At 35.5% G+C, this 25,697-nt stretch overlaps 2 protein-coding genes across 2 annotated transcripts in view; one reads left to right on the forward strand and one right to left on the reverse strand.

The window, feature by feature from the left end:
• LOC100329048 (papilin-like protein) overlaps positions 1-15,620 on the forward strand; it is a 36,619-nt gene extending 20,999 nt beyond the window's left edge. The window contains exons 21-35 of the mRNA XM_085495291.1: positions 97-303; positions 1,103-1,309; positions 1,534-1,749; positions 2,556-2,723; positions 3,195-3,398; positions 5,284-5,505; positions 5,864-6,082; positions 6,658-6,876; positions 7,616-7,843; positions 8,408-9,445; positions 9,942-10,226; positions 12,072-12,347; positions 13,049-13,228; positions 14,319-14,408; positions 14,873-15,620. Of these exons, the coding sequence (XP_085351417.1) occupies positions 97-303; positions 1,103-1,309; positions 1,534-1,749; positions 2,556-2,723; positions 3,195-3,398; positions 5,284-5,505; positions 5,864-6,082; positions 6,658-6,876; positions 7,616-7,843; positions 8,408-9,445; positions 9,942-10,226; positions 12,072-12,347; positions 13,049-13,228; positions 14,319-14,408; positions 14,873-15,009 (3,896 nt within the window). The 3' untranslated portion in view covers positions 15,010-15,620. The remainder of the gene's footprint in view (positions 1-96; positions 304-1,102; positions 1,310-1,533; positions 1,750-2,555; positions 2,724-3,194; positions 3,399-5,283; positions 5,506-5,863; positions 6,083-6,657; positions 6,877-7,615; positions 7,844-8,407; positions 9,446-9,941; positions 10,227-12,071; positions 12,348-13,048; positions 13,229-14,318; positions 14,409-14,872) is intronic.
• A 2,530-nt stretch (positions 15,621-18,150) lies between these two features.
• Positions 18,151-23,955, reverse strand: LOC144359246 (uncharacterized). Its single transcript, XM_078012500.2, has 4 exons — positions 23,704-23,955; positions 21,574-21,977; positions 21,198-21,373; positions 18,151-21,071 (listed from the first exon to the last, which is right to left on the reverse strand). Exons 1-4 carry the CDS (start codon positions 23,953-23,955, stop codon positions 18,280-18,282), a joined length of 3,624 nt encoding a protein of 1,207 aa, XP_077868626.2. The 3' UTR covers positions 18,151-18,279.
• Between the last annotated feature and the right edge of the window lie 1,742 nt (positions 23,956-25,697).

Raw genomic sequence — 25,697 nt, forward strand, 5'->3', positions numbered from 1 at the left:
CCACATCAACAATTTACATCACCACAAAAGCTTATTAACGGTCATTACTTTTTCCTGCTCCTGTATTAATACGTGTAATTCCTTTAATTCACCAAGCCTCACCCCAAGCTGTGTGCAGTCTGCCTAAAAAGGAAGGTCGCTGTCGTGCTTACATTCTGCAGTGGCATTACGATGAAGAGTTGAATTTCTGTACAGAATTTTATTATGGTGGTTGTGATGGCAATGCTAACAGGTTTAACTCACAAGAAGAGTGCCAAGCTTTATGTAGTGGCTTTGCTGGCGGAGATGGTGTTGGTGGTCAAGGTTAGAAAGAAAAGCAAGCTTTATAATGTCAATGTGGCCTGAGATATAAACACTCTGTACTATCTTAAATTGCTCATGTAATTTCAGTCCTGTGACACTGTATGCAGTAGACTCTGAAATCATAGTAATTGGTTTGCTGACACATACCCACTCAGAAAACATGACAGTATTGCATTATAACTATGAACGCTGCTTTGAAGCTTTGCAAAGCTAATACATACCAAACATTTATCCACAGTATATTGGATTATCAATACACAGAATCACATACATCATTTGGTGTTTCATGTTATCTTATGATATTCATATACCCCACCCCCCCTCCCATTTACATTTAACACAAATATGCTTTCACAAGTAAAAGTTATAATTAGTATGAATATACATTGTAGTACTAAAATCTTGCTAAAACTTTTTTGTCGACATCTGTCTTTATTTGCGACTGTTTTTAATAGAGCAAATATGATAGGATAGTAGTCACAGAAAACCTTCCTAATCCTCAAAATGTAATGTTAAATAGCAGGTACATAAGATCGAAATCATATCAATGGAATAAATTCCCTTTTTTAATCTAAATTCTTGTGATTATAATCCAATCACATTCTGATTAAATTTCCACCAATTAGAAAGCACCTCACTAAAACAAATTACTTTCTATTTGTACTAAGACTACTGATTGGATGAACATTCTCTGATTGGTGAAAATTGTTTGCTACAGTCTTTCTGTGCATTACTGCTACCTACAATTAAAGCAGCTTGGTGTCTGATATTTCCATGGTTATCTACATGTAATTCACAGATACTCTTTGTGAACAAAGACGATCCCAGTCATTACAAGGCTCAAGAGGACAACTTGGTCGTTATGTTGCACAGTGTAAACAAGACGGCAGATTTGAACCTCTACAGTGCCATCAAAGTACTGGATTTTGTTGGTGTGTTGACGATAATGGTGAAGAACGCCAAGCAACACGTAGTCCACCTGGAACACAGAAACCAAATTGCGAAGGTAATCAGTCATGACACTTTGTTTACGTTTTGAGTAAGTATGCTTAAAATACAGATTAGTGTGCTGTGACTCTATTGTGATTTCCTTTTGACCTTTAACCCAAATTGTATATTGAACTCCTCTTGACCTGTATCCTATTTAGTATTGCTCTCGCATGCGTTTTTATTTCCAAGTTTTGCATTCATAATTAGACAATAGAAATGTCATTTTTACATCATGTGTAGGCCATAAAGAAGAAACTCTTTGTAACCGAAAATACCAGTCTGCCTTGGAAGATGTCCAGGCTTTAGCTGGGAGATATATCCCACAATGCACTGCTGAAGGAGAGTTTCAACCCATGCAGTGTGATCCTAGTAGTGGTTTCTGTTGGTGTGTGGATGGGGATGGCAATGATATTCCAGACACTAAGCTAGCTCCTCCAGATAGACCAACATGTACTAGTGAGTATCTGTATAATTAGTGTGTATAATATGAGGTTATTACAAAAATGTACTACAAGAATATTGACCAATACATAATAAAGGTCAGTGCAATCATATACTGTGTCTGAGAATGCATATTTTATGGTGTCCTTGTAATAACCTTATGATTTATCTTCCTGTATTGGTACAAAATTGAGCAAAATGGTGAAAATTATTTGAATATTTTCAAAAATATCACCTTGGAAATATTGTGTAATGTGTATTTTCTCATATGATAGGATACAGATGCAGCGTGCAATACCACAAAACTTTTGGCGATATAATTACAGAAGTATATATGAGAATTTTGAGAATTCTGCAAAATTTACATGAACAATGTTTTTTCGATGTCCAAATTTGCTTTTGTGAACTCAACAGCCAGCCCAGTGTGTTTGCATGGTTCATACTACATGTAAGCACATTAAAGTGGAAACTGTGGCGTACATTGTGATTTATTTTATTCCATGTGATGACTTGCCTTCTTCCTATCAGCTTGGTGAATATAAGAGATGACAATAACAATGTAAACAAAATCTCAAAAACTTTTGAGGGGTATGTAATCAAATTTGACTTAATTCCCTCAATTTGTAGGAAACTCAAAAACCTGTTTCTCAAATTATATTTTTATTTAGTTACAATGTGCAGACATGATTAACCTCAAAACTATGTCACCTTCTCTGACTGTTATCAAGTTTGATTTTTCACATATTCTATTATAAAATACCAATGAATATTTATGTTTTGTATTCACATGGGTTTAACTTTGAACATTTTCTCATTGTCAGATTTATGCACATTGCCCAAAGACCCAGGACCGTGCTATGCAGCAATCAGTAAATGGCATTATAACTCAGGAACTCAACAATGTGAAGAGTTTATATATGGAGGATGTAAAGGAAATGCTAATAGATTTAATACCTTTGAAAATTGTGTTGAGACTTGCAGAATAACAGGTGAGTTCATTGTGTTGAGACTTGCAGAATAACAGGTGAGTCCATTGAGTTGAGATTTACAGAATATTACTTATATTACAATAAGAAAGGCAGCTTTTTGTCTGATCTGTTCCATGCAACTATAACACACATGTGGCCTGCCACATAGTCTTTTGCGCTAGTGCACACCTACTTTCCTTTTTTGGAAATGTTCCACTCCTGGGCTCCATAACATCACTGCATATGAATAAGTACATGTAATAGCAATGAATATACTGCAGAATCGACCAGTTGTGGTAATGTTGCGTCTGACCACGATTTAAGAAAAACAAATTATAAAATTTCCATGGCTGGACCATATGTTATTATCAGAATTTGACACATACTGAAATGTACAATATGGATACAAAAACAGAAAAATAATTTTGTTGTAACCATAATAAAATTCACTAATTTTTTACATTATTTCAAACTTTGCATTGTACCATTCAGAAGAAAATGTTGGTCAATCAAACTGCCGAAGACAAAGACAACAAGCTTTGGGTATACCAGGAGCCCTTGTACCAGAATGTACTGATTCCGGAAAGTTTACGCCGATTCAGTGTCAAGGTGCAGATTGCTGGTGTGTCAATGAAAATGGTGATGAAATCATTGGAACACGACGAGGACCAGAGGATGCCAGACCTGACTGCCAAGGTAATACAGGGTACTGAATGCATTATAACAGTACCCAAATGTTAATTACTAGTAAATGTTTTGGGTTTTATTTATGATGTTTCTTGCATATGCCTGGATCAACTTGGTCATGATGGGTAGATATGCATGTCAGTCTATTTGTTTTGTTGACCTTGACTGATTGACAGCAATTTTTGTCAACAAAGATCAACTTTTTTTAGCCACGCCTGTGCTGATTTCATACACACTTGATACAACAATTTTATGCATACCAGTTTTGTTGAAAGTAGTTACAAAGACAAAACATAATGATATGCTGTAAAATACTTTATTTTAGCTGGAGTTTTTAGGGAAAAATCATCGTTGTTTCATTGCAATCAGCGCTACAGATCGCATTTTAACATTGCGGTAATTCACTTCCGCATTGCGTTAAAAAATCATCGTCAATAATCGGAAAATTTCATCATTACGACACATCATTTTGATCGGTTAATGAAAGACATGATCTGTTAGGTCAAAGGAAGTTGTTTCAGGTCAAATCGTGCTGAAAAACCTCATAGTGGAAAATTGCTTTGCGACGAGAGTTTGCGTAAGATCCAAAACATACTAAAACGAAGATAATGATACCCTGGTAAATGCCTTCGGCTGTTTCCCCACAGACCCTACCCATTCTTTCGCCGTAAATTCAAATGTGTGTGTTTTTTATGAACATATTTGTTTCTTATTGTAAGTGTCACTGACTCATTTTTTTTTCAAAAATAAGTGTTATTTTCCTGAGCTCGGCGTGATGAACGAATCATTTTTTTGAATAATTTTTCGTTTTTGGCAAGATGGTTACATTGTTCATCCCAAAACAAAATCATCTTTTCTGAGTTGGTCCTTGAGTATAAGCTCATCCCTTACTTTTCCCTTACGTGTTCTTGCCTATGGTCAGGGGAGTACGGTATACTGTGAAAATTCAGATCAGTCCAGTGTGAGTGATGAGAGTATATCATCGACGATGCCCCTTGTTCGAATGATAGTTCAGACTTCCATGTAATTTGAAATGAAACTATCTGCTTGGTGTTCCTGTGACACTTGTCCCTTGATTTGCCAGTGCAGCCCTGTGAATACATGGACGAAAATGTTTCCACCACCACCCTACGAACTCAAGATTGCATACTCCAGCATCCATACTTTGAATAATTTGCACGCCGCACAGTGCAGTACTGGAAACAGCATTTATTAGACAGACAAAAACCAAAACAAAATGCCTGTCTCGATCAATCGCACATCCATAATATTTGTATGTTGATACGCTTGTAAATAACATAACGTAAAGGTCGAAACAACCTAGACTAAAAGTCAATTCACCTGTCCAGCCAACTATGGCTCCCTAAGTTGTTTATAATTAATCAGATACTATTTCGTCATCATGCGTTGTTACCTTTCCTGTTTATACCTCATGAGGGCGTTTTTTTATGCCAAGATGGCGCAAATGGAAGTCCTTCGCGGGTTTATGGTTTCTCATATTAAATCATCAAAACTCTGAAGATAATCATTTTTTTTATTATATTATTATTATAATCAATATACATAACTTGATAAATACAAACACCAAATTAGGCTCTATTTAGTTCCCCTTTAATGTAAAATATAGGAAAAAAGGTATATTCGCTGGATTTTATTTTCAATGAATTATTCTTTTAAGTCCAAGCAAAAATAAAGTATTTCACAGTACGTAGTCAGGTCAATTTGTTTTGTCTTTTGACTGACTGTTTTTTTTGTTTAAAATTGTTGTCATGTATTATTTCTTAGGCATATCTGGGCTGATTATATTCAAACAAGATTCAGTCATGACATGGCTGACTGTCACAGTGACTTGCCTATTGAGGAACACAAAATAACTTGTTGTCTCTTTTGTTAGATGAGCAGCCAGATGATACACCATGTAGAAGGCAATACATAGAAGCCATTGCTGATTCAGAGTTCATTGTTGGACTCTTTATACCACAATGCACTCAATCTGGTGAGTTTGAATCAACCCAATGTCATGGCAGTACAGGTTACTGTTGGTGTGTCACAGACAATGGAGAGGAGATACCAAATACTAGAAGATCACCAAATGAAGATCAAGTCATTTGTCAAGGTAAGTATTTGTTAAGCTTGTAATTATTGGTTTTCTTGCTAGATAATAGTAATCTTATTGATTTCATAGTGATGTGTAAGATGGTGCCAGAACTTTTATTTTGAGTGTAAAATGCTGCTACAGAAACACACACTCCTGACAGAGTTTTATTACTCTTGTGCACAACCTACCGGGTAAGTCAACTTGACATTTAGATGTGTCCTGTTTAGTTTTTTTGAAATTCCTTTCTACGATTCTTGCTCCACAATTTTGTAGAAGAAAGAGAAAGTTGTTTTTAACCAAAAAAATGAGGGGAAAAAATTCCATGTTCTCAAATATTCAAGGCTTACATTTTGTTTATATTCATTTTATATTACAGAGGTCCCAAGGGGTGATACAGAATGCCATAGACAGCGTTCACATGCTTTATCCAATCTACTACCGGGTCAGATTGTACCCCAGTGTGCAGAAGAAACTGGAGGATTTTTACCAAGACAATGTTGGGCCAATTCTGGATATTGTTGGTGTGTTAATGAATTAGGAAAGGAGGTTCCAGGAACTAGAACAGGACCACATGATCCAAGACCAGAATGTGATAGTGAGTTGTGTTCATAGAAATTTAAAATTACTCAACAGTTCAAGGAGTCTCATCACAACCTTATTGCATGTGATACTTGACAACTTATAACTTTTTTATCCAACACTCTACATTGTGTGAAACCTTGCATAAAAACTAATTCTGTACTTCCTATCTAAATTTGTGTCTTCTTACAATGAGCCTTGATTTAGTAACTATAAATACATTCAAAAGATAATGTTCTGGAAAAAATGTAAATGATCTAAAATCATTCTTACCCTGTTGTAATTGTGCTGTACATGTGTGTGCAGTAAGATCCATCTAGTGATGAATCATATAAAGATCAGTGATAGACATGAACTACAGTATTACTTGCAGCCATATTTCATTTACCCACATCTACTGGCAACACCCATTTTTCTATTGATTTTGGTATATCCATGGTGGCTTTCAGAAGGTGATCTATTGAATAGACTGTGCATGCATCAGTGAGTACAATGTAGGTGAAAACAAACCAGAGAACAGAACTATGAAGAAATAGGAATATGTGCAATTCTGGTGATAGTGAGTTTAACTGATCACTCATTGCTTTACAGAATATCAACCCAAACGTGATACTTTATGTCGGAGTTTGAGAGCAGATGCTTTGGTTCGTTTATATCCAGACCAGTTTATCTATGAATGTACACAGGATGGTGACTTTGAACCGTTACAGTGCTATGGTTTCACCGGCTCATGCTGGTGTGTTAATCAGAAAGGAGAGGAGGTAACAGCTACACGGAGTACGCGGTATGAACCAGCTCCCGATTGTGAAGGTTAGATTGAAATGTTTAATATTTATCAAGTGACATATTGACTGAAATGGCTTATAGTGTAATGTGTATTAAAATGTTTGTAAAACAATGAATTGTGCACAGTGCCATACTAGATGGAAAGTAAGATTGAATTTGTAGTGTCCCTGTGGTTAATTTATTATAATGGTTAGTTTGTTGTAATGGCATGGATGCAAGTGAAATTTATAAAAACTATGACTGTCCAAAGGTTTCCTTGGTTAGTGTCATTATCATGTTATTTCTTTATGTTGAATACAGTTATCTGAATACCTGGGTTCTGAGATCACCACAAATACATTTACGATATAAAAACAAAATCTTCTGTCTATAATTGAGCAGTAAAAGTTGCAGCTGGATGTAACATGCAATACACATTTTATTAATTTTTGTAGAGAGCAAATCTGACCTCTGAATAAGGCCGGTTGGTTAATGCCTATTTATTCTAATTTTGTTTACAAATACACCGTACAATATATCATTAATGCAGCCCTGGAAAATACCTGCTTTTTATATTGGGGACACTATGTATGTACATTGGCCGTGATAGGGATATTGTTATTTTGTTACCTGACAGTACCGGTATATGGTATTGCAGTAGAAGCTCCTACATGTGCTACCACTCTTGGTCTTTTAAGCAATCAGAATTTCATTTACGCCAAACACAGAATTTGTTAGTGACATTTAAATATCCCTTGATTCATACCATGTTTGTATATTACAGCTTACAGACCTCTGGGTACCCCATGCCTTCGCCACAGAGAAGAAGCTCGAAACAGCATAGACCTTGGAGGTCGTGCCTATATACCCGCGTGTAGAGATGATGGATTCTATTCAGAGATACAATGTTACAGTGGTCAAGATGCTGGATACTGTTGGTGTGTTGATTACAAAGGTCAGGAAATCTCTGGTACAAGAACTTTAGAGAGAGGGAAAACTCCTAATTGCAAAGGTATGTAACGTGGTCTATGCAGGATAATTAGAATTTGTTGGCATCATTATTTCTTGAGACATTCATTAGCATTTGCAATGTCAGAAGTTTACCACATTGTTTATGTTTCTATGATAGTTGAAACGAAAATCAAGATTGATTTAATTACCCAAAATGATATGAATAATTGGAATTTGCACATGGGAGGGGCTATATATAGAAATGTCTACACTGCATCATTTCTGTTGTAGGACTAGATATAATACTGAGTGAATTACACCAATGAAATCAATTCATTTCTAAAACATTTTGCCATATTGTGTCAAGCTTTGTTTCCTATCTATCACATATATATGAATTGGTTGGTGAAGACTTGCTATATTCATTTAAAGAACACTGAATCTGAACCTTTTGATTTAATAACCAGTGCATTCCTACTGTCAAATCTGTAATAAAAGATGCCTCTTCTACTAAAGTATTACAATGCAACATGATGTAGTTTTAGCATCAACACAATTATCAACTTTTAGTTGAAATGATGCAGCAGCTTTTAATAACAGATTTTATGATGCTCTTGAACTTTAGGTACAACTGAACCTGAATACACTATTGATAGTGGTGAAGTGGAAGGTAGCGGGAGTGACGAGGATGATGTCATTAGTGTTATCATTCCTGGAATAATAGATGATTGTAGATATGCACCACATGGTTGTTGTCCGGATCACATTACTCCAGCAAATGGACCGAACTTTTTTGGATGCCCGACTATTATTGCTGAAGATATTGAAGTTGAGATTGCTCCTGTAGTCGGTGATTGCCGAAGTAGTCCATATGGTTGTTGTTCAGACGGACGCACTCCCGCATCTGGACCTGGTGGCATTGGATGTCCTGTTGTTGAAAAAGAACCAGATACTGATAGTTGCAGAACTACTTTCTATGGTTGTTGCCCAGATAGAGTGAGGGCTGCCCTTGGACCTGGTTATTTGGGGTGCCCTGGTGTGATTCCAGAGGAGGTTGATAGAGAAGTTATTCCCATCGTTGGCGATGATTGTCTCAGTACTCCATATGGTTGTTGTCCTGATAGGATCACTGTCGCTAATGGTCCGGGAGGAATTGGATGCCCAAAAATTGTTGAGGAAGAGATTGACCGGGAAGGGGTGCCAGTTACTGGCGGTGACTGTCGAACAACACCTTATGGTTGCTGCGCTGATGATAAAACTCCTGCCAATGGTCCTGGTTTTATAGGATGCCCACCAGTAGTAGAAGACGAAATAGACCGTGAGGTAATACCAGATATTGGAAGTGACTGTAGGTCCACATTCTTTGGATGCTGTCCTGATGGAGTCACCGTTGCTGGGTTTAATAATGATGGCTGTCCATCGGTTATTAATGAGGAGATTGACAGGGAAGAGGAACCGGTGGTTGGAGAAAACTGCAACTCAACACCATATGGATGTTGCTCCGATGGGATCACACCTGCATCTGGTTTTGATTTCTATGGATGTGTAGAAGATGAAATAGATGTAGAAGATTCACAGGGTTATGGATGTGTTACAACTAGATATGGCTGTTGTTTAGATGGTATTAATGCTGCACTGGGAGCTAATTTGTTTGGATGTCCAGGTAAATGATTATTGTTCAAATTATAGCACAAAATCAGTTGATATATTTAAAATACTTATTTTTTGTTCACTTGGAATTTTTTTGCTCATTTCATTGCATAATGTGAAGACAAAATTACACAAAGTCATTGATTTTGTCTCAGCACGGCCCCATACAATTTTCACTTCTACAAAATTTGACTCTTGAATATAGCGAAATCAATCTCTTGCGAAATCAAAGCAGTTTGCAGTGGTGATATGTTGGAAGCACATACATTTCTACAAATTGCTGTTGCATGTCACATTTACCACCAGTTTTTGTCAAAAAAATAAATAAAATTACAAAGCCTTTTGAGAACTTTTTTTACATTCCTGAACCATAAGGAATTAAACAAATTAATAAAAATTAGTTTTTACACTCTAAGTAGCCCTACATGTACTGTCCAGCATCAGTTTTTGATTACCATTGACTTATAGCTTGTGAAGCCATTATTGAATTTCTTTGATTTTTTTTTCAGGTGCTCGTCCTGCTTCTGTTATCCCAGGACCTTCGGATATCACAGTGGATGAAGGCGATTCTATTACTTTACAGTGCTCTGCCTCTGGTTTACCTGAACCGCAGGTAGAATGGATGAAAGGAAGTTACAAAATCAATGACCTGAACATCGACAACTTGATAGATATTGGAAATGGTTCATTTACCATAAGAGACATTGCAGCAGAAGATGCTGGTATCTATGCATGTAGTGCGTACAATGGACTGGGACAACCGGCAATCTACAGAGTGTTTGTCACAGTTCTTGGTAGGTACTCAATCTCTTGATACATCAATAAATTTAACGAGGTTCCAGTCAAATTGAAGATTATATGTCAATTTTATCATTCTTTCATTAATATGGGTTCATGCCATCAGGATACGTAAATGTCATGGAAAATGGTTGAAATTGGCATTTTTACAAAGTGATTTTTATCACAAGATTATCTATTCATATCTCAACATTTTGCTTGGTAACATGAATTAAAAAAATGCATATTTCACCATAACTCTTGATATGTTATGTAATACTATTATCTCCCACAATGCATAGCATATGTGTAGTAACATGTTCAGTAGTACAAAATTTGAATTCAGATCAAACTTGCTTTAATAACGCTATATCATATTGTAATTATGTTATCATGCTCTAAAAAGTACAAACTGTTTTCATGGGGAAAAATGTTTTGAAGCATAGCAAATTATATATTTTCTTGAAGCTCTTGTTCCTGGCTTTTTGAAAAAAATGATCTGCAACATGTACCACGAATTAGTCACGTGATTACTAAGTAAACATAGAGGTGTTATTTTGAATAAAAATGAGTTTTGTATAAAAACCGTAGGGGTTTTGTAAAAAAAGAAAGCTGAAAAATCAAGGCAGCATCAGCCCCGTCAATGCCTCGAGAGTGTTAGAACATGGATCGCATATTTGTTTACAATTACATCAATTTACATTTTTTTATTATTTCACCCATAGACAAGGAATTTAAAAGCCTTTTATTTTTCATTGCGAGGAGTTATCAAAAAATGCTTCAAGGGTTTTATTTTGTGTCAATACGTTATCAATGTGTGTGAATTTCATGAAAGTAGGTCAATTTCTGATGACTCACAACTCACTTGAATGACCTCTGTGACGTCAGATATCTTCTGCCTGAAAACGCCAAAAAACAAAACATTTGTCACGTTGCGCTAATTTTGGACATTTAAAGCATCAGATTGACTGATTTTTACAACAAAACACATATCATGGAGTCACTTAATAGCCTTGCAGTATTAAAATCTAAAACTATAAAGTGTTGGGCCCGTATTCCTCTAAAAAGAAGCGAAGTTGTTACAGTACACAGTGGCCTGGCATAACGTTGAACAGTTAGAGAGATAAATGACGTCATCTCATATATTCAAATCATGTTTACATGCGAAGCGTGGTCTGTTATACAAACGCTTGCCTAGTAACCGGAGAAAGAGGTCGACATGCCTAAAAAAAGTATTTGTGATCGCTAGATTGGTCGACAGATGTTTTAGCTGGTTACAATTATGAAAACTGCAGAACGGTTTTCCGCCATAAATTTGTAGGTGAGTGTTGAACCCTCGGTCTATGCAACTTCTCAGGACTGTGGGGGCCGAAGGATCAGTGGAAGAAGGCCAAACTACAGGACTGTACTCAGGGCTAGAGCCGGAGTTGATATGATCGTGTCATCTTCAGTGTGCACTGTTTCCGTCGTGAAGGGATTATGCAAATTACGCAATAAGTCAATGTTATTGTTTGCATCCAGACTCTTCATTAACAAAAAAAGCAAAATTCACGAAAATAACTCTACTGCATCCTTAAGATTGGTGTCCCAGTGGATAATTTACTTTCAGTGTCAAAACATGTACTGCATTAATCTATGAGTGTATCCACTCATGATGAACTCAATCAGTGTCCATGTGGATGTAGCTTACTCTCATTCAGGTTACAGGACAATCTTACTAATGTCTAATATTGCTAGAGACTAAAATCAAATGTAATAGGTTGACAAAAACTGTCAGTGGAAGTGATTGGGTAGATATAGTTAAGGGCGAGCTTTTATTCATAACTTAATTTGCATAATTTTTATTTCTGTTCAAATTGTAGTCCCCGTTGAGATTCAAGAAGGTCAGTCAGTAGTGACGGCATCACGTGGTGAGACAGTACAGCTGAAATGTCATGCAACAGGAGTTCCTAAGCCCAATGTCTATTGGCATAAAGGCAGTGTTCGTTTACCGGCGGGCATCCCACGCTTTTCTCAGATACAAGATGATTCTCTGGAGATAAGTTCTGTATCATTGAGTGATGCTGGTGATTATGTATGCACTGGAGTTAACAATGTGGGAACTATTCAGAAAAAAACTATTACACTTGTAGTTCATGGTAAGTTTGATTTACTCTTTTTTTAAACCACACTTCAGCTATCATCAGAGGTCTTGTTCAAAATAACCAATCTTATGAAAATAAGAGAGTGGGAATACGGTGTCTTTTTATTTAGTAAGTTGTCTATTCCAGTATTCTGAATATGAAAATTTGAATTGTCTTAGTTGTCATCATCAGCATTTGAATGAAAGAGGCCAAGTTCTTTAATATTTTAAAAACATTAGGAAACACCACACTATTTTTTACAGAAACTTATTTCTTTTGACAAATTATGTTATATATATTTTGAGTTACAGTGAAGACCACCAACATTTTGTCGTTGAGATTGCTCTGAATCTAGTAAGATAAGAACAACTGTTTACCTTCTTTGTACTGGCAGACTTTGTCTACAGTCCTGACATATTCACATATAAAAATGATGTAAATAGGTAAATACTGTAGACAAACAAATATTTTGAATTATATGTAATATGTTCTAATCTTACAACATCCAGTGCAATCTCAATGAAAAAATTTTGTTGGTTTCCACTGTAATACATGTATGTGTCTGTGCCTCAGTTTTCTGCATCATTATAACAAAAGTATAGTTTTGACACAATGAAAATATAGTGATCATCATTTTCATACTTTATATCTTCACAAGGAACCCAAGGATAATATATATCTATGATACATCAACATATTGTGTAATTGATTTTCAGCTGATGTAGATATCATATCAGGACCACTAGATATAACTGCAACAGTTGGTGATATCATCACATTAACTTGTCAAGCCACTGGGTCACCTCCACCATCAATCAAATGGTCAGTCAATGGTGTACCTGTCGCTAAAGTTGGTAGATTTATTGTTCAAGGGAATGGAGATCTTTACATTACAAGTGAGTTATTGGTTAATGTAGAAATCTACTCTTGATTTTTGGGAAGTTTTGTCATGAATTGAATTGTTATGTTATGTACAGTACAATCATGGAGATATATAGTTCTACCTTGGTAGGATATTCTTTTATCCGTTGCATTTTGAGAAATTTAACATACTATAATTAGAATATATCCAGTGTTATAGAATATCCCTTTTTCAAATCCAACTTTTGAAATAATTCAAAAAAAACATGAATACCGAATTAGTAACAATATACTGTGTAAATACATTAATTATTAACTGGATTTTAATTTCACAATTTTTTTCGCTGATAAGTAAAATCTTCTTAATTAAATCTACATGAACATGTAAAATAACAATAAAACTCATGAAATTAAAAATTAAAACACAATGAATATGCTCAAAACATCAAAATGGTGAAAGTAAATGTCTGTGAAAATAAATGATTTTACAGCATAGTATTTCCCGTTATGTCACCAGTTTAAGATGTAAATTTGAATTTCTCAACAGACTGGTGTCTTCAAAATTTTTTTGAATCAATATTCTTATATTTGCTGAGAGTACAATTTATTCTCAATCCAACCAGCTGGCGTGTGAAGCCAAGGAAACTGGCTATAAAATTCATTTTGAAATACGTGCCCCATTTTAGAAATATCTCGTATTTGGAATTTACATTTCCTAATAAGGTATTATGCAGATACCCTATTCAAAATTCTAGAATGGTGTAACTTGTCAATTTACATGGACAGTACAACACGCAATCCAACAAAGATGACATAGTACATGTATATGAAAGCATGCAAATATAATATTGTATAGTTAGTGCTATCTGAAAATAAACAAGACTGGGGGATACAGACTCTTTTGTTTTGTATAGAATCAACAATTTTAGTATTTCTCTCTATGTTAACACATGGTCACTAGTTCTTGCATGAATACATAGAGCAATTGAACATTCTTAAATAATGTACAGGGTGTCCTTGGATCATGTTCCATAAATAAATTTTATGTAGTATGAATTTAATATTACTAAAAGCGTCACATGACATGGATTTCTCATTAACATCCTTATTATGTATTGTTTTCAGGTGTTCATAAAAGTGACAGTGGTGTGTACACATGTACTGCTGCAAATGGTAGAAATACTGTCAGTGCGTCTAGTGAAGTCACTGTCACAGGTCAGTCCACATTCAATTAATGTCAAATATTCTGGTATCTGCCCAGTGTGGAGTCATAAGGAAGCCACACATAGGCTATAAAACTAATGTGTCTTGATGTACATTACATAGTTTATGGTGATGTACTGTACAATATATCAGCAAAATTTAATTTTTGTTGCAAGGACATTTTCACTGATTTTTGAGGAGTTAAATGTAAAATATATTCACTGGGTTTTTATTTTCACTGAATCTGTTCTTTAGCAAAAATTTGCAGTGATCTACACTACATGATGTATGGCCTTGACAAATGCTTTCCATCTATATTGACAACTGTTTTATTCTGGTATTCATACACCGCATCTTATCATTACTGTATTTATGAAGTATTTCTATTTGTCCAATATTGCATTTCACTAAAAAAAACAAGTTTTAAAAAAAAGAAACGTTCTCAATTTCATTATATCATGTCTTTTAAATTTCAGGTGCTCCAGTTGATCCGAATTGCAAGGATGACAGTGAATTTGCCAATTGTAAACTCATCTTAGCTGGTAACTTCTGTTCTAATAAATACTATGCACGGTTCTGCTGTAAAACATGTTCTGATAATGGATTTGTATAGAACACTTGAAAACAAAAAAATATAGATGTGTACAGTAAGATATCTTTATTAATAATCAACCAACAGTAAAATTTATTATTGAATATCTGTAACACTCTGAAACATAGTTTTAAATAATTTTTAAATCAGTTATAGTATGTATTTTTAACATGATTTTAAGTAACATAATACATTCCAATTTTTAAAAATTTTACAGCTGTTTCAATTTACTCTACTTTTTTTTTAACTTGATTGCCTGAATATATACATATCTATACATTTTTACATATAGTGATTAAGAATATTTTCAAAGGATAAAATTAATTGAAGTGTGTGAAATCATGTATTAAATTTTTAATAAGATGTCATTCCCACAATAAAAGTAGTGCATTTCTGACAATTTTTTTATATTTCTTTATAATGTATCTGTTTTTCACTGCAACCAATGTATTATAAGGTATAAGGTGATTAATTAGTGCAGTGCAAGCATTCTGAAATAACATTGAAAACAACTTACTGAGTATGTCAAGTTTAACTAGCATACCACCATGTTATAGACAATTATTAAAATGTTATGTTTAAACTTGTTAAAAACATGAATTTGTCAAAAAATAATTAATAAATAATCACAATTACTCTTTATGTTGTCACAGTCTGGTATGTGTAAATATATGTATGTACAATTGTTCTCTGTATTGCCATAGTCTGGTATGTGGAGATATATGTATGTACAATTGTTCTTTGTAATACCATAGTCTGGTATGTGGAGATATATGCATGTACAATTGTTCTTTGTAATACCATAGTCTGGTATGTGGAGATATATGTATGTACAATTGTTCTTTGTAATGCCATAGTATGGTATGTGGAGATATATGTATGTACAATTGTTCTCTGTATTGCCATAGTCTGGTATGTGGAGATATATTTATGTACAATTGTTCTCTGTAATGCCATAGTCTGGTATGTGGAGATATATGTATGTACAATTGTTCTCTGTAATGCCATAGTCCAGTATGTGGAAATATATGTATGTACAATTGTTCTATGTAATGCCATAGTCTGGTATGTGGAGATATATGTATGTACAATTGTTCTCTGTATTACCATAGTCTGGTATGTGGAAATATATGTATGTACAATTGTTCTCCGTATTGCCATAGTCTGGCATGTGGAAATATATGTATGTACAATTGTTCTATGTAATGCCATAGTCTGGTATGTGGAAATATATGTATGTACAATTGTTCTCTGTATTACCATAGTCCAGTATGTGGAAATATATGTATGTACAATTGTTCTCTGTAATGCCATAGCCTGGTATGTGGAGATATATGTATGTACAATTGTTCTCTGTATTGCCATAGTCTGGTATGTGGAAATATATGTGTGTACAATTGTTCTATGTAATGCCATAGGCCCGGTATGTGGAGATATATGTATGTACAATTGTTCTATGTAATGCCATAGTCCGGTATGTGGAGATATATGTATGTACAATTGTTCTCTGCAATGCCATAGCCTGGTATGTGGAGATATATGTATGTACAATTGTTCTCTGTATTGCCATAGTCTGGTATGTGGAGATATATGTATGTACAATTGTTCTCTGCAATGCCATAGCCTGGTGTGTGGAGATATATGTATGTACAATCGTTCTCTGTAATGCCATAGTCCAGTATGTGGAAATATATGTTTGTACAATTGTTCTCTGCAATGCCATAGCCTGGTATGTGGAGATATATGTATGTACAATTGTTCTCTGTATTGCCATAGTCCAGTATGTGGAAATATATGTATGTACAATTGTTCTCTACAATGCCATAGCCTGGTATGTGGAGATATATGTATGTACAATTGTTCTCTGTATTGCCATAGTCCAGTATGTGGAAATATATGTATGTACAATTGTTCTATGTAATGCCATAGTCTGGTATGTGGAGATGTATGTATGTACAATTGTTCTATGTAATGCCATAATCTGGTATGTGGAGATATATGTATGTACAATTGTTCTCTGTATTACCATATTCTGGTATGTGGAAATATATGTATGTACAATTGTTCTCTGTATTGCCATAGTCCAGTATGTGGAAATATATGTATGTACAATTGTTCTATGTAATGCCATAGTCTGGTATGTGGAGATGTATGTATGTACAATTGTTCTATGTAATGCCATAATCTGGTATGTGGAGATATATGTATGTACAATTGTTCTCTGTATTACCATATTCTGGTATGTGGAAATATATGTATGTACAATTGTTCTCCGTATTGCCATAGTCTGATATGTGGAAATATATGTATGTACAATTGTTCCCTGTAATGCCATAGTCTGGTATGTGGAGATATATGTATGTACAATTGTTCTCTGCAATGCCATAGCCTGGTATGTGGAGATGTATGTATGTGCAATTGTTCTCTGTAATGCCATAGTCCAGTATGTGGAAATATATGTATGTACAATTGTTCCCTGTAATGCCATAGTCTGGTATGTGGAGATATATGTATGTACAATTGTTCTCTGCAATGCCATAGCCTGGTATGTGGAGATGTATGTATGTGCAATTGTTCTCTGTAATGCCATAGTCCAGTATGTGGAAATATATGTATGTACAATTGTTCTATGTAATGCCATAGTCTGGTATGTGGAAATATATGTATTTACAATTGTTCTCTGTATTGCCATAGTCCAGTATGTGGAAATATATGTATTTACAATTGTTCTCTGTATTGCCATAGTCCAGTATGTGGAAATATATGTATGTACAATTGTTCTATGTAATGCCATAGTCCAGTACGTGGAAATATATGTATGTACAATTGTTCTCTGCAATGCCATAGCCTGGTATGTGGAGATTTATGTACAATTGTTCTCTGTAATGCCATAGTCCAGTTTGTGGAAATATATGTATTTACAATTGTTCTCTGCAATGCCATAGTCTGGTATGTGGAAATATATGTATGTACAATTGTTCTATGTAATGCCATAGTCTGGTATGTGGAAATATATGTATGTATTCAGTAAATAATTAACCAATATCATTTATATTCTCTAATTCAATAATGTTTGCAAATAGGTCAGGATATATATTAGATACATGATACATTCTCAATTAACTGTAACACAGATTGATGTCTAAGTTCGCAGTAGCCAAATTGATGAATAAATAAATACATAAATATTTTATTTTTTTCTGAATGTTGTTGATTTTCATGAAATGGTGTCTTTGCGAAGTTAGTTAATGATTTTAATCAAAGTTATTGTTACTTAATGATTTAGAAATTCTATGTTTGGTTTCCAAGTTCTGCACATTCTTGATCCTTTGTATCATCTTTGTCAAGTCTTAAGTTGCTTTCAGTTGCCAGCTCCTCCATTTCATTTTTTCCCTTGTCCAAGTCCATTTTATTGTATTCACTTTTTTTGTCATCCTGGTTGTCTTGTTGACTGTTTTTATAGTCATTGCCATCACTGTCTCCTGTTTGTTCATCATCATTTTGTTTTGGTGTATTCTTTTTCTTTTTTCCAGATGCAGCTTTACGTTGTACATTTTCTTTTTCTTTTCCATCGTGTTCATCATTTTCCTGTTTTGGTGTCAGTTTTCCAATAGCTGGTTCTTTCTTACTTGTTTCCTCCTTTTGCTCAGATATTTTTCCTTTTATCTTTTTTACTTTTCTGTCTTTGTCTTTCGACCCCTTTTCTCGACTGTTTTTCATTCCATCGTGTGTTGTTCCTTTTGCATTCTTCTTCTTTTTAGTTTCCTTTTCTGTTTTCTTCCTCTTTTTCTTGACAATTTTTTTTTTCACATTTGGTGGTTCTTCCGGTTCTGGATCAGGAATATCTTCAGCTTGTTCATAGGGTGCTGCATTAAGACATGGTTCGTCACATAAAATCAGATACGAGCATATACGTGTCTTCTCCATTGGTTGCTTTTCTGTCATTTCAACAAGTGTCGGTGTTAAAATGCAATTCCTTGATCCTGGAGTTTGGGGTTTACTTCCTCCTCCCCAAAATTTATAGGTATTTTGCTGTGAGTCCGTGTTCTTTGGTGCAGGATTTTCAAATGCAAGTATAGTGAATCTATACGGCCCAGATTTAGGTAACCTAATTTTAAACTTGAGTGTAGCTCTTGTCAGTTCCTTCAGCACATATTTCTGCAAACTCGAGATGTTCTCATCACCACCATGCAAATAACAAAGCTTGTAGACGAAATCTAGACTCCTCGCTAGTTGAATACGCCTGTCAACTCCAAAGGTAATTTCAGCTTCTCCTTGCAATGGTTTTACTAAAACACCTTGATGTGACAATGCTATCAAGCCAGTGTCTTGTAGCCGTTTACCTGGTCCCCAATGCTTTATATCTACATCTGGTAAGGGCATACAAGTGACTATACAACGATCACATATTACAAAATATGACACAACATCAAAAAACTCTTCTCGCTTCTTTTTCAGTTGTTCTAGTGTGGATCTGACTAATTTTTCTTCATCTTTTTTTGTTTCTTCATCCCGAACAACCTTGCGTATATCTGCAATCTGGTCCACTGATTTTAAAGATGGCAGATTCTTCATTTTTTTAATTTCTTGTTGGTAAATGACTTCCTCATTTTCCTCTTCATCATCATTATCATCAGTGTGTTTCTCTACGTTTTCAGGTTCTGTCGCCTCCTGCGCCTGTTCTGTTACTTTTATTTCTTCTTTCAATTGCTTTTTAGCTTTTTCTTGGCCCAATCTCTTATTTGATTTCGAAATGTTTCCGAATATAGCAGCCAGTTGTTCCTCCTCACTTTTATTTTTATTTCTTAGTTTTAACTGTAGTTTTAAGGGATTGATATTGATCTTTGTCAGTCCATTGTCACCCTCCTCATTGTCTTCGTCGTTGTCTTCGTCATCATCATCACTATCATCATCATGACATGACAATTTACTGTCACTTTCTCCTTGGGAGTCTTTATTTTCGTGAGATTTGTTGTCGTTTTGTGCATCAATATCTTGCATGACGTCCATCTCTTCCCCATGTTCAATATTATCATCTTCACTGTCTTCTTTAGAGCTATCTTCTTCTTCCTCGTCTTCATCCTCTCGTTCAAATGTTAGGGCTTTGGCTTCATCTGGTGAAACTTGAATTCTGGCGTGGGCTGTAAAGTAATAAGCACCCTGTTTTGGTGGAATGATATGAAATGTAACAACATCATTACAATGTTGTACCAACACCTGGTTTTTAACTTCTCGGTTCGGATCTAACCAATCAACACGTCGAAGCTTGCAAGAAAATTCTAGTCCAGTTTGAATTTTAATATTTGGCATTTCATCAATAGTGTCTTCTTCCTTGACTATGGTGGATGTCTGGCCTGGTGTTGCTACATGTTTTTTGGGCGTAGTTCTGGCTGGTGCATTGATGTTACTGTCCTCATTGGCTGCTTTTTCAGACACCGATGCTGTGCTTACCAAAGTCTGTGATTTTTGCAGTGGGCTCACCCGATTCTGAGATCCATTATTTAAAACTTCCATCTTAGATCTAGATACTAAAGTTCCCCATTTTGAAGCACCTTTACCTGCTATTTGTTTTTCGGATTCTAAACTGTCATTCAAATTATCCTTCAATTTATTCATTTTTGCTAAAGACATGAATGTGCGTTTTTCTATAGGTGATGTTGCAGTCTTTACCTCGTGTTTGAATAACCATGGTGGTGGGGGTGGGCCTTCATTTTCATTTTCCATCTTCATTGCTTCCTCTTCATCGATTTTATCCCAGTATCGTTTGACAGATACAAGGACAGGGTCGTCCTTCTTGATCACTGTATTATTTATAAGTGTAGGTGATACCATGTCTGGCAGCTTTATGGCAATTTCCGTACTCCCCGTGGAAAAATCAGTACCGATTTCTCCTTCCAGTGGACTTATCAGAGACAGTCCAAATTGCCGCATATGTGGTGTGATTAGTGGTTTCTGTTCAAACTGTTCCTTGGTAATTGGTGGTTTAACAAGCTGCCATTCAACATGAATAGGCAGGTGGTCGTGGATAAAATCTTCTGGCTCTGTGAAAAAGTAGTAGTCGTCAAAATACCTTTCAAAGTCCCCTGTAAACAATAGGTGACCATAAATGCATTTGCAACTTATTTATGAATAATCTAACGTGGTTTAACATGCTAACAAACCGAAGTTATAACCAACTCAATGTTGATTGTGCGTTGTGTTTACTATACCTTGGTTATTGACGAACCCGGCTGCTTTGTAAGAGTCTATCAGTCGCCATTCACCATCTATACACACTGCATTCCAAAAGTGATCATCCATCCAACTGATTGGAATGGTCATGCCTGGTCGATAGTCGGCGTCCTTTGAATATCCCTCGATTACCATACAATTTATATGACACACGCTGTAAATAAAGTGTAAGAATTTCTAATTTATTGTTATATATTTGTGATCTTTTTACATCAAAGAAGTTTAAAATTAGTGGCTGGAAGACAGAAATACGACATGTTTTATTATTAATTGGCTCCAAGTTCATACTTTGCTTTGTATAAACTATCTGTCCAAATAACTATCAAAACAAAACGATAGTGTAATCGTGTGTACCTGCATAGTGCTTTAAAGAGTACCGCATATCCGGAACTGTACGTTCGACGGTACTGCAACAATTCTTCAGGGTGCACTTCGTCACTACTCGGGGGTCGGTATCTCTTCGGTCCATTGTCATCGTCGTCCTCGAGTATGGGTTTTCCAGGTCTCAGGCGTCCATGGTAATGGAGAAATTCCACAACATCTTTTTTCTCCGATTCATGAACAGAGAAGTTATCGTCAAGTTGAAGCTGGTGGAATAACCACTCCTGTCGTCGAAATGACTCATAAAAATCCGTCTCTTGGTCCACTTGATTGGCTATCCAGACAAAAAATGCCCTTACGCATTCCTCGTCCGTGTGTGCTTTTTCTGTGAGGTACGATGCCAACGCCGCGATTGAATTTGAGACTTCCATCGGTGCCTAATTAAAATACAAAATGCGGGTATTTAATCCAAGAACTTTCGCTCGGTTCGGAAATAAGTCAGTGTAAGTTAGGATGTCAACATCGGGTTCCCATCTTGTACAAAACTTGACAAAACAACGCAAGAAAATTTGAACCCTTTCAGTGTACATCTTGCCAAAATTAGTGATGATACCCGCCTCAGATGCACTAATTCTGAGGTTTCTTTTTGATAACCATTCTCTCTTCCCAATGACTAGTATTCGAAGTACGGATAGTGCATGGCATTCCACTTCTTACATAATGACGCAATGAGTGGAGAATAATGTGAACTTTTAGCGAATTTGATCCAATGCATAAATTAAAATGAATCTTAATTTATGTAAAATGGCAAGAATATTATAAGAACACACTTTATTCTAAATTGGTCACATCATGCATTAGCAAACCAACAAATTTTACTGGTGTCTTACTGTAACTAATTTACTTCCAAGTAAATAAGTTACAGTAAGACACCAGCAAAATTAGTCAGTGTGTTGTAAGGTATCTTGGAATGGGGCCTGGTGTTTCCGACTGAGCCGATTTGATGGGACATTTTAAATATATATCCAACAATTCCATTACTCAGTATTCGCTTTGTACTCATCCACAAAATGAGAATGGTAGAGCGGGGATCATGCTTCATCAGCATGTATACCTCGTGCATAAAATGAGATTAGTCCGTATAATTAATATGCCTCCAGGCATGTATTGCTTCTATTGGAATATAACAGTAAATGCTGCAATCATGTGAACAAATAAAACGAACAATGTGTGGCATGCGATACTACGGGACAACTTCCAAAATATTTAGTGTGGAATATGACGATGAATTCTTTCATCTTACGTGAACCCCTCGGCAATTTCAGCAGTGCCATTGTTGCATTGTTTTCATATTTGATTAACTGCCTTGTTGTTTACTGAGCCGAGACAATAACGTTTTCTACTGAGACAAGACAATAACGTTTTCTACTGAGCCGCGACAATAACGTTTTCTACTGAGCCGAGGGAATAACGACGTATATAATAACATGTAATATAGATGATTACAAAACGCCTTCACAGGTTTTATTATGCATTGCAAGTGGTATTCTAAATATGCAAATGAGACCCTAATTGTCAAATAAGGTGGTCATCTCTAAATAAGAATTTGTCATGAAAAAAAACGGCAGCTTTACTGTGAAGAGTAATTCCCTTCTTCGGTGTATATGTTTAGTATATGCTGAAAATATTTTCACAGTTTTTTTCAAGGTAGCGAGTAAGGTTGTAACAGTTGAAAGACAATTCTAATTCACTTATCAACTTATGGGCAGTCCATCGCATTCAACGTTTGCCAACATTCTTGTTTCCATGGGAAAACAACACTATGTCCTTATTATATTTATGTCTTCTTACCAAATATAACATTTTGAACCGTGCCGTTATTGTAATTTTTTCTGTAAAGACGTTTTAGAAAAAAATGTCTTTTGCTACAATTGTGAACTTCAATATATATCGGCCATGATCACTTTGTTGATATGTAGAAGCACGTCGCTCCACAATATTATGCACAGTTATTAAGTATAATTTCTACATAAAAGTAAAAGAAGTAACATTAATGGCGATGATGGATTAGTCGCCAAGTTTAACTGTAATTCACAGTTTGTATTTGACCAAAAAACTATGATATGACGCACGTTTAAGTCAGTTTTAAGTGAGTGTACTTACATTACGTGCGTGTTGGTCTATATCGTGGAATTCACGTTGGATATTGTGTATCGTAGTAGTGCTTTTATCTGGTATCGGAGATGGTAGTGGTACATACTCAATGTACGGCTCTGCCACCGTAACCATGGTCTTTCCTCCTCTTTTCATACCGGCATTATTAACAGGACGCGTGTCTTCTTTAATCGCGGATGCGCGTTCGTCGATGGGAGTAACACGGGAAGTGTCCTTTGCAACTGTGCACGTAGTACCCATTGCTGATGGATGACAAATAAGTGTTACCCAATCGGTACATTGAACAGCGTGAGTTTAGGACGACGGCATTCACGAACGCGTCGCAACGAACGCAACTCAACACTATCCGTAGTTAACTCGTTTAGTAACTGTATAAATTGTAATCAATTAAAAAGCAATTCAGATAAAATTAATATTAATAATTTAAAGTGTACTACGCTTGTCGTCATAGTAACTTGGGTAAATATTTAGTTGAGTGTGTAATTAGTTTCGGATGAGTTGTCATCATATTACCGACATTTTCATATCATTTCGAAAATGCAGCAGAGAAACATTACATCACTGCTTATAAATAGTATGCAAATGAAACACACATTATTGAAAATATCGTTTGTTTCAAAACAAAATCATCACATATCCCCATTTCGATTATAAATAACCAAAACATGCAAGGGCGTCTGCAAGGGCCGCTATAAGGGTGTTATATAACGTCATCCGCGATGCATTATGGCGAGGATGATTTAATACCACACGAATATAGATATATACAATATTAGTGCGTGGCTGGTTATTCAAACATTTTTCTTTTATTTCATTATGTTTTGTTTGTGTGTGTTTTACATACTTGATTTATGTGTATATACAAATGAATTAGTTCATCAATGTTGGGCTATAACAGGAGTTTTGTATATATATAGCTTGTAGGCATGTAAATATTAACGTCAAGATGGGTGTTAATTTGCAATCAATAACAAGTGCCGAGGGAAGCAAAAACGCCAGATATAGTTAAAGAGCTTGTCGCGGTGCGTGCTGAATACAGAAGTTGTTGGTGTACACGAAATGTTTACACAAAATATGGGACCCATATAAAAGGCGATGACCACACTGCCTTTAGGGAATCACTAGTTAATTTGGCCGAGGGGGTGCCGGTGAATTTCACATGTTATTGTTAAATAATCACAAGCCCCCCCCCCCCGCTAGGTGTATATTAAAAATTGGGCTGTCCCCCCTTAGAAAAAGACAAAATATGGTAGCCCCCCCCCCATGATTTTTTTTTTAAACAATAAAGATTTACATTAATGAATCGTTGCATGCTTCCAGGTTCCAGCTCTTCTCCCTGACCTCGTCACTACAGTTTAAGGAACTATTAAGTCATCAGTCTCTATTTCCTCTTCACTGTCAACGAGATCATCACCACCAGAGTCCTCTGAGTCAGTTTCGTCAGTGTTGTACATTCTGGTGTTTACAGTTTGTAAATGTTCAGTGATTTTATGTGTTTTTGCTTGATCTTTATATGATTTTCTGATTACATCACTGGCTTTCATTTTGTCTTGTTTCAGGCCCGTAGCCAGCACTTTTGAATAGGGGGTTCGAAAACAACAATTATATATTTGATGTGAAATTTGTGAATTTTATAATATTCAAAAAGTGTATTTGAGCTCTTTTACAGACATTTTCATATTATCGGTTTTAAATTCAATTGATTTACTTTGTGTTACTATACGTTGGTAAGATATTTCACATAACATCTTTGAACTATTTTACCATTTTAGAGAAGGGGTCCTGAGCCATTCTCCACCTACAGGCAAACACATCCACACCATTGATCCACTACGGCAAAATGTTGTACACAAAAAAGACAAGACTGTACTTATCTTAGCATTATTGTTTAAGTATTTTAAGGTAGAAGGCTACTTACGATTTTTTTCGCTCTTCGCAGATGTTAGCGCACATAAAAGTGACACGATTTTATGTCGAAATCT

The sequence above is a fragment of the Saccoglossus kowalevskii genome, chromosome 2, assembly GCF_978046115.1.
Source record: "Saccoglossus kowalevskii chromosome 2, keSacKowa6.1, whole genome shotgun sequence".
NCBI lineage: Eukaryota > Metazoa > Hemichordata > Enteropneusta > Harrimaniidae > Saccoglossus > Saccoglossus kowalevskii.

Excerpts from the sequence above, each read along its gene's own strand:
- LOC144359246 (XM_078012500.2), bottom strand. The coding sequence starts at position 23,955 with ATGGGTACTACGTGCACAGTTGCAAAGGACACTTCCCGTGTTACTCCC. Across the intron at positions 21,374-21,573 it reads CTCTTTAAAGCACTATGCAG|CGTGTGTCATATAAATTGTA; the intron begins GTACACACGATT and ends CTTTATTTACAG. Across the intron at positions 21,072-21,197 it reads CGGGTTCGTCAATAACCAAG|GGGACTTTGAAAGGTATTTT; the intron begins GTATAGTAAACA and ends TATTGTTTACAG.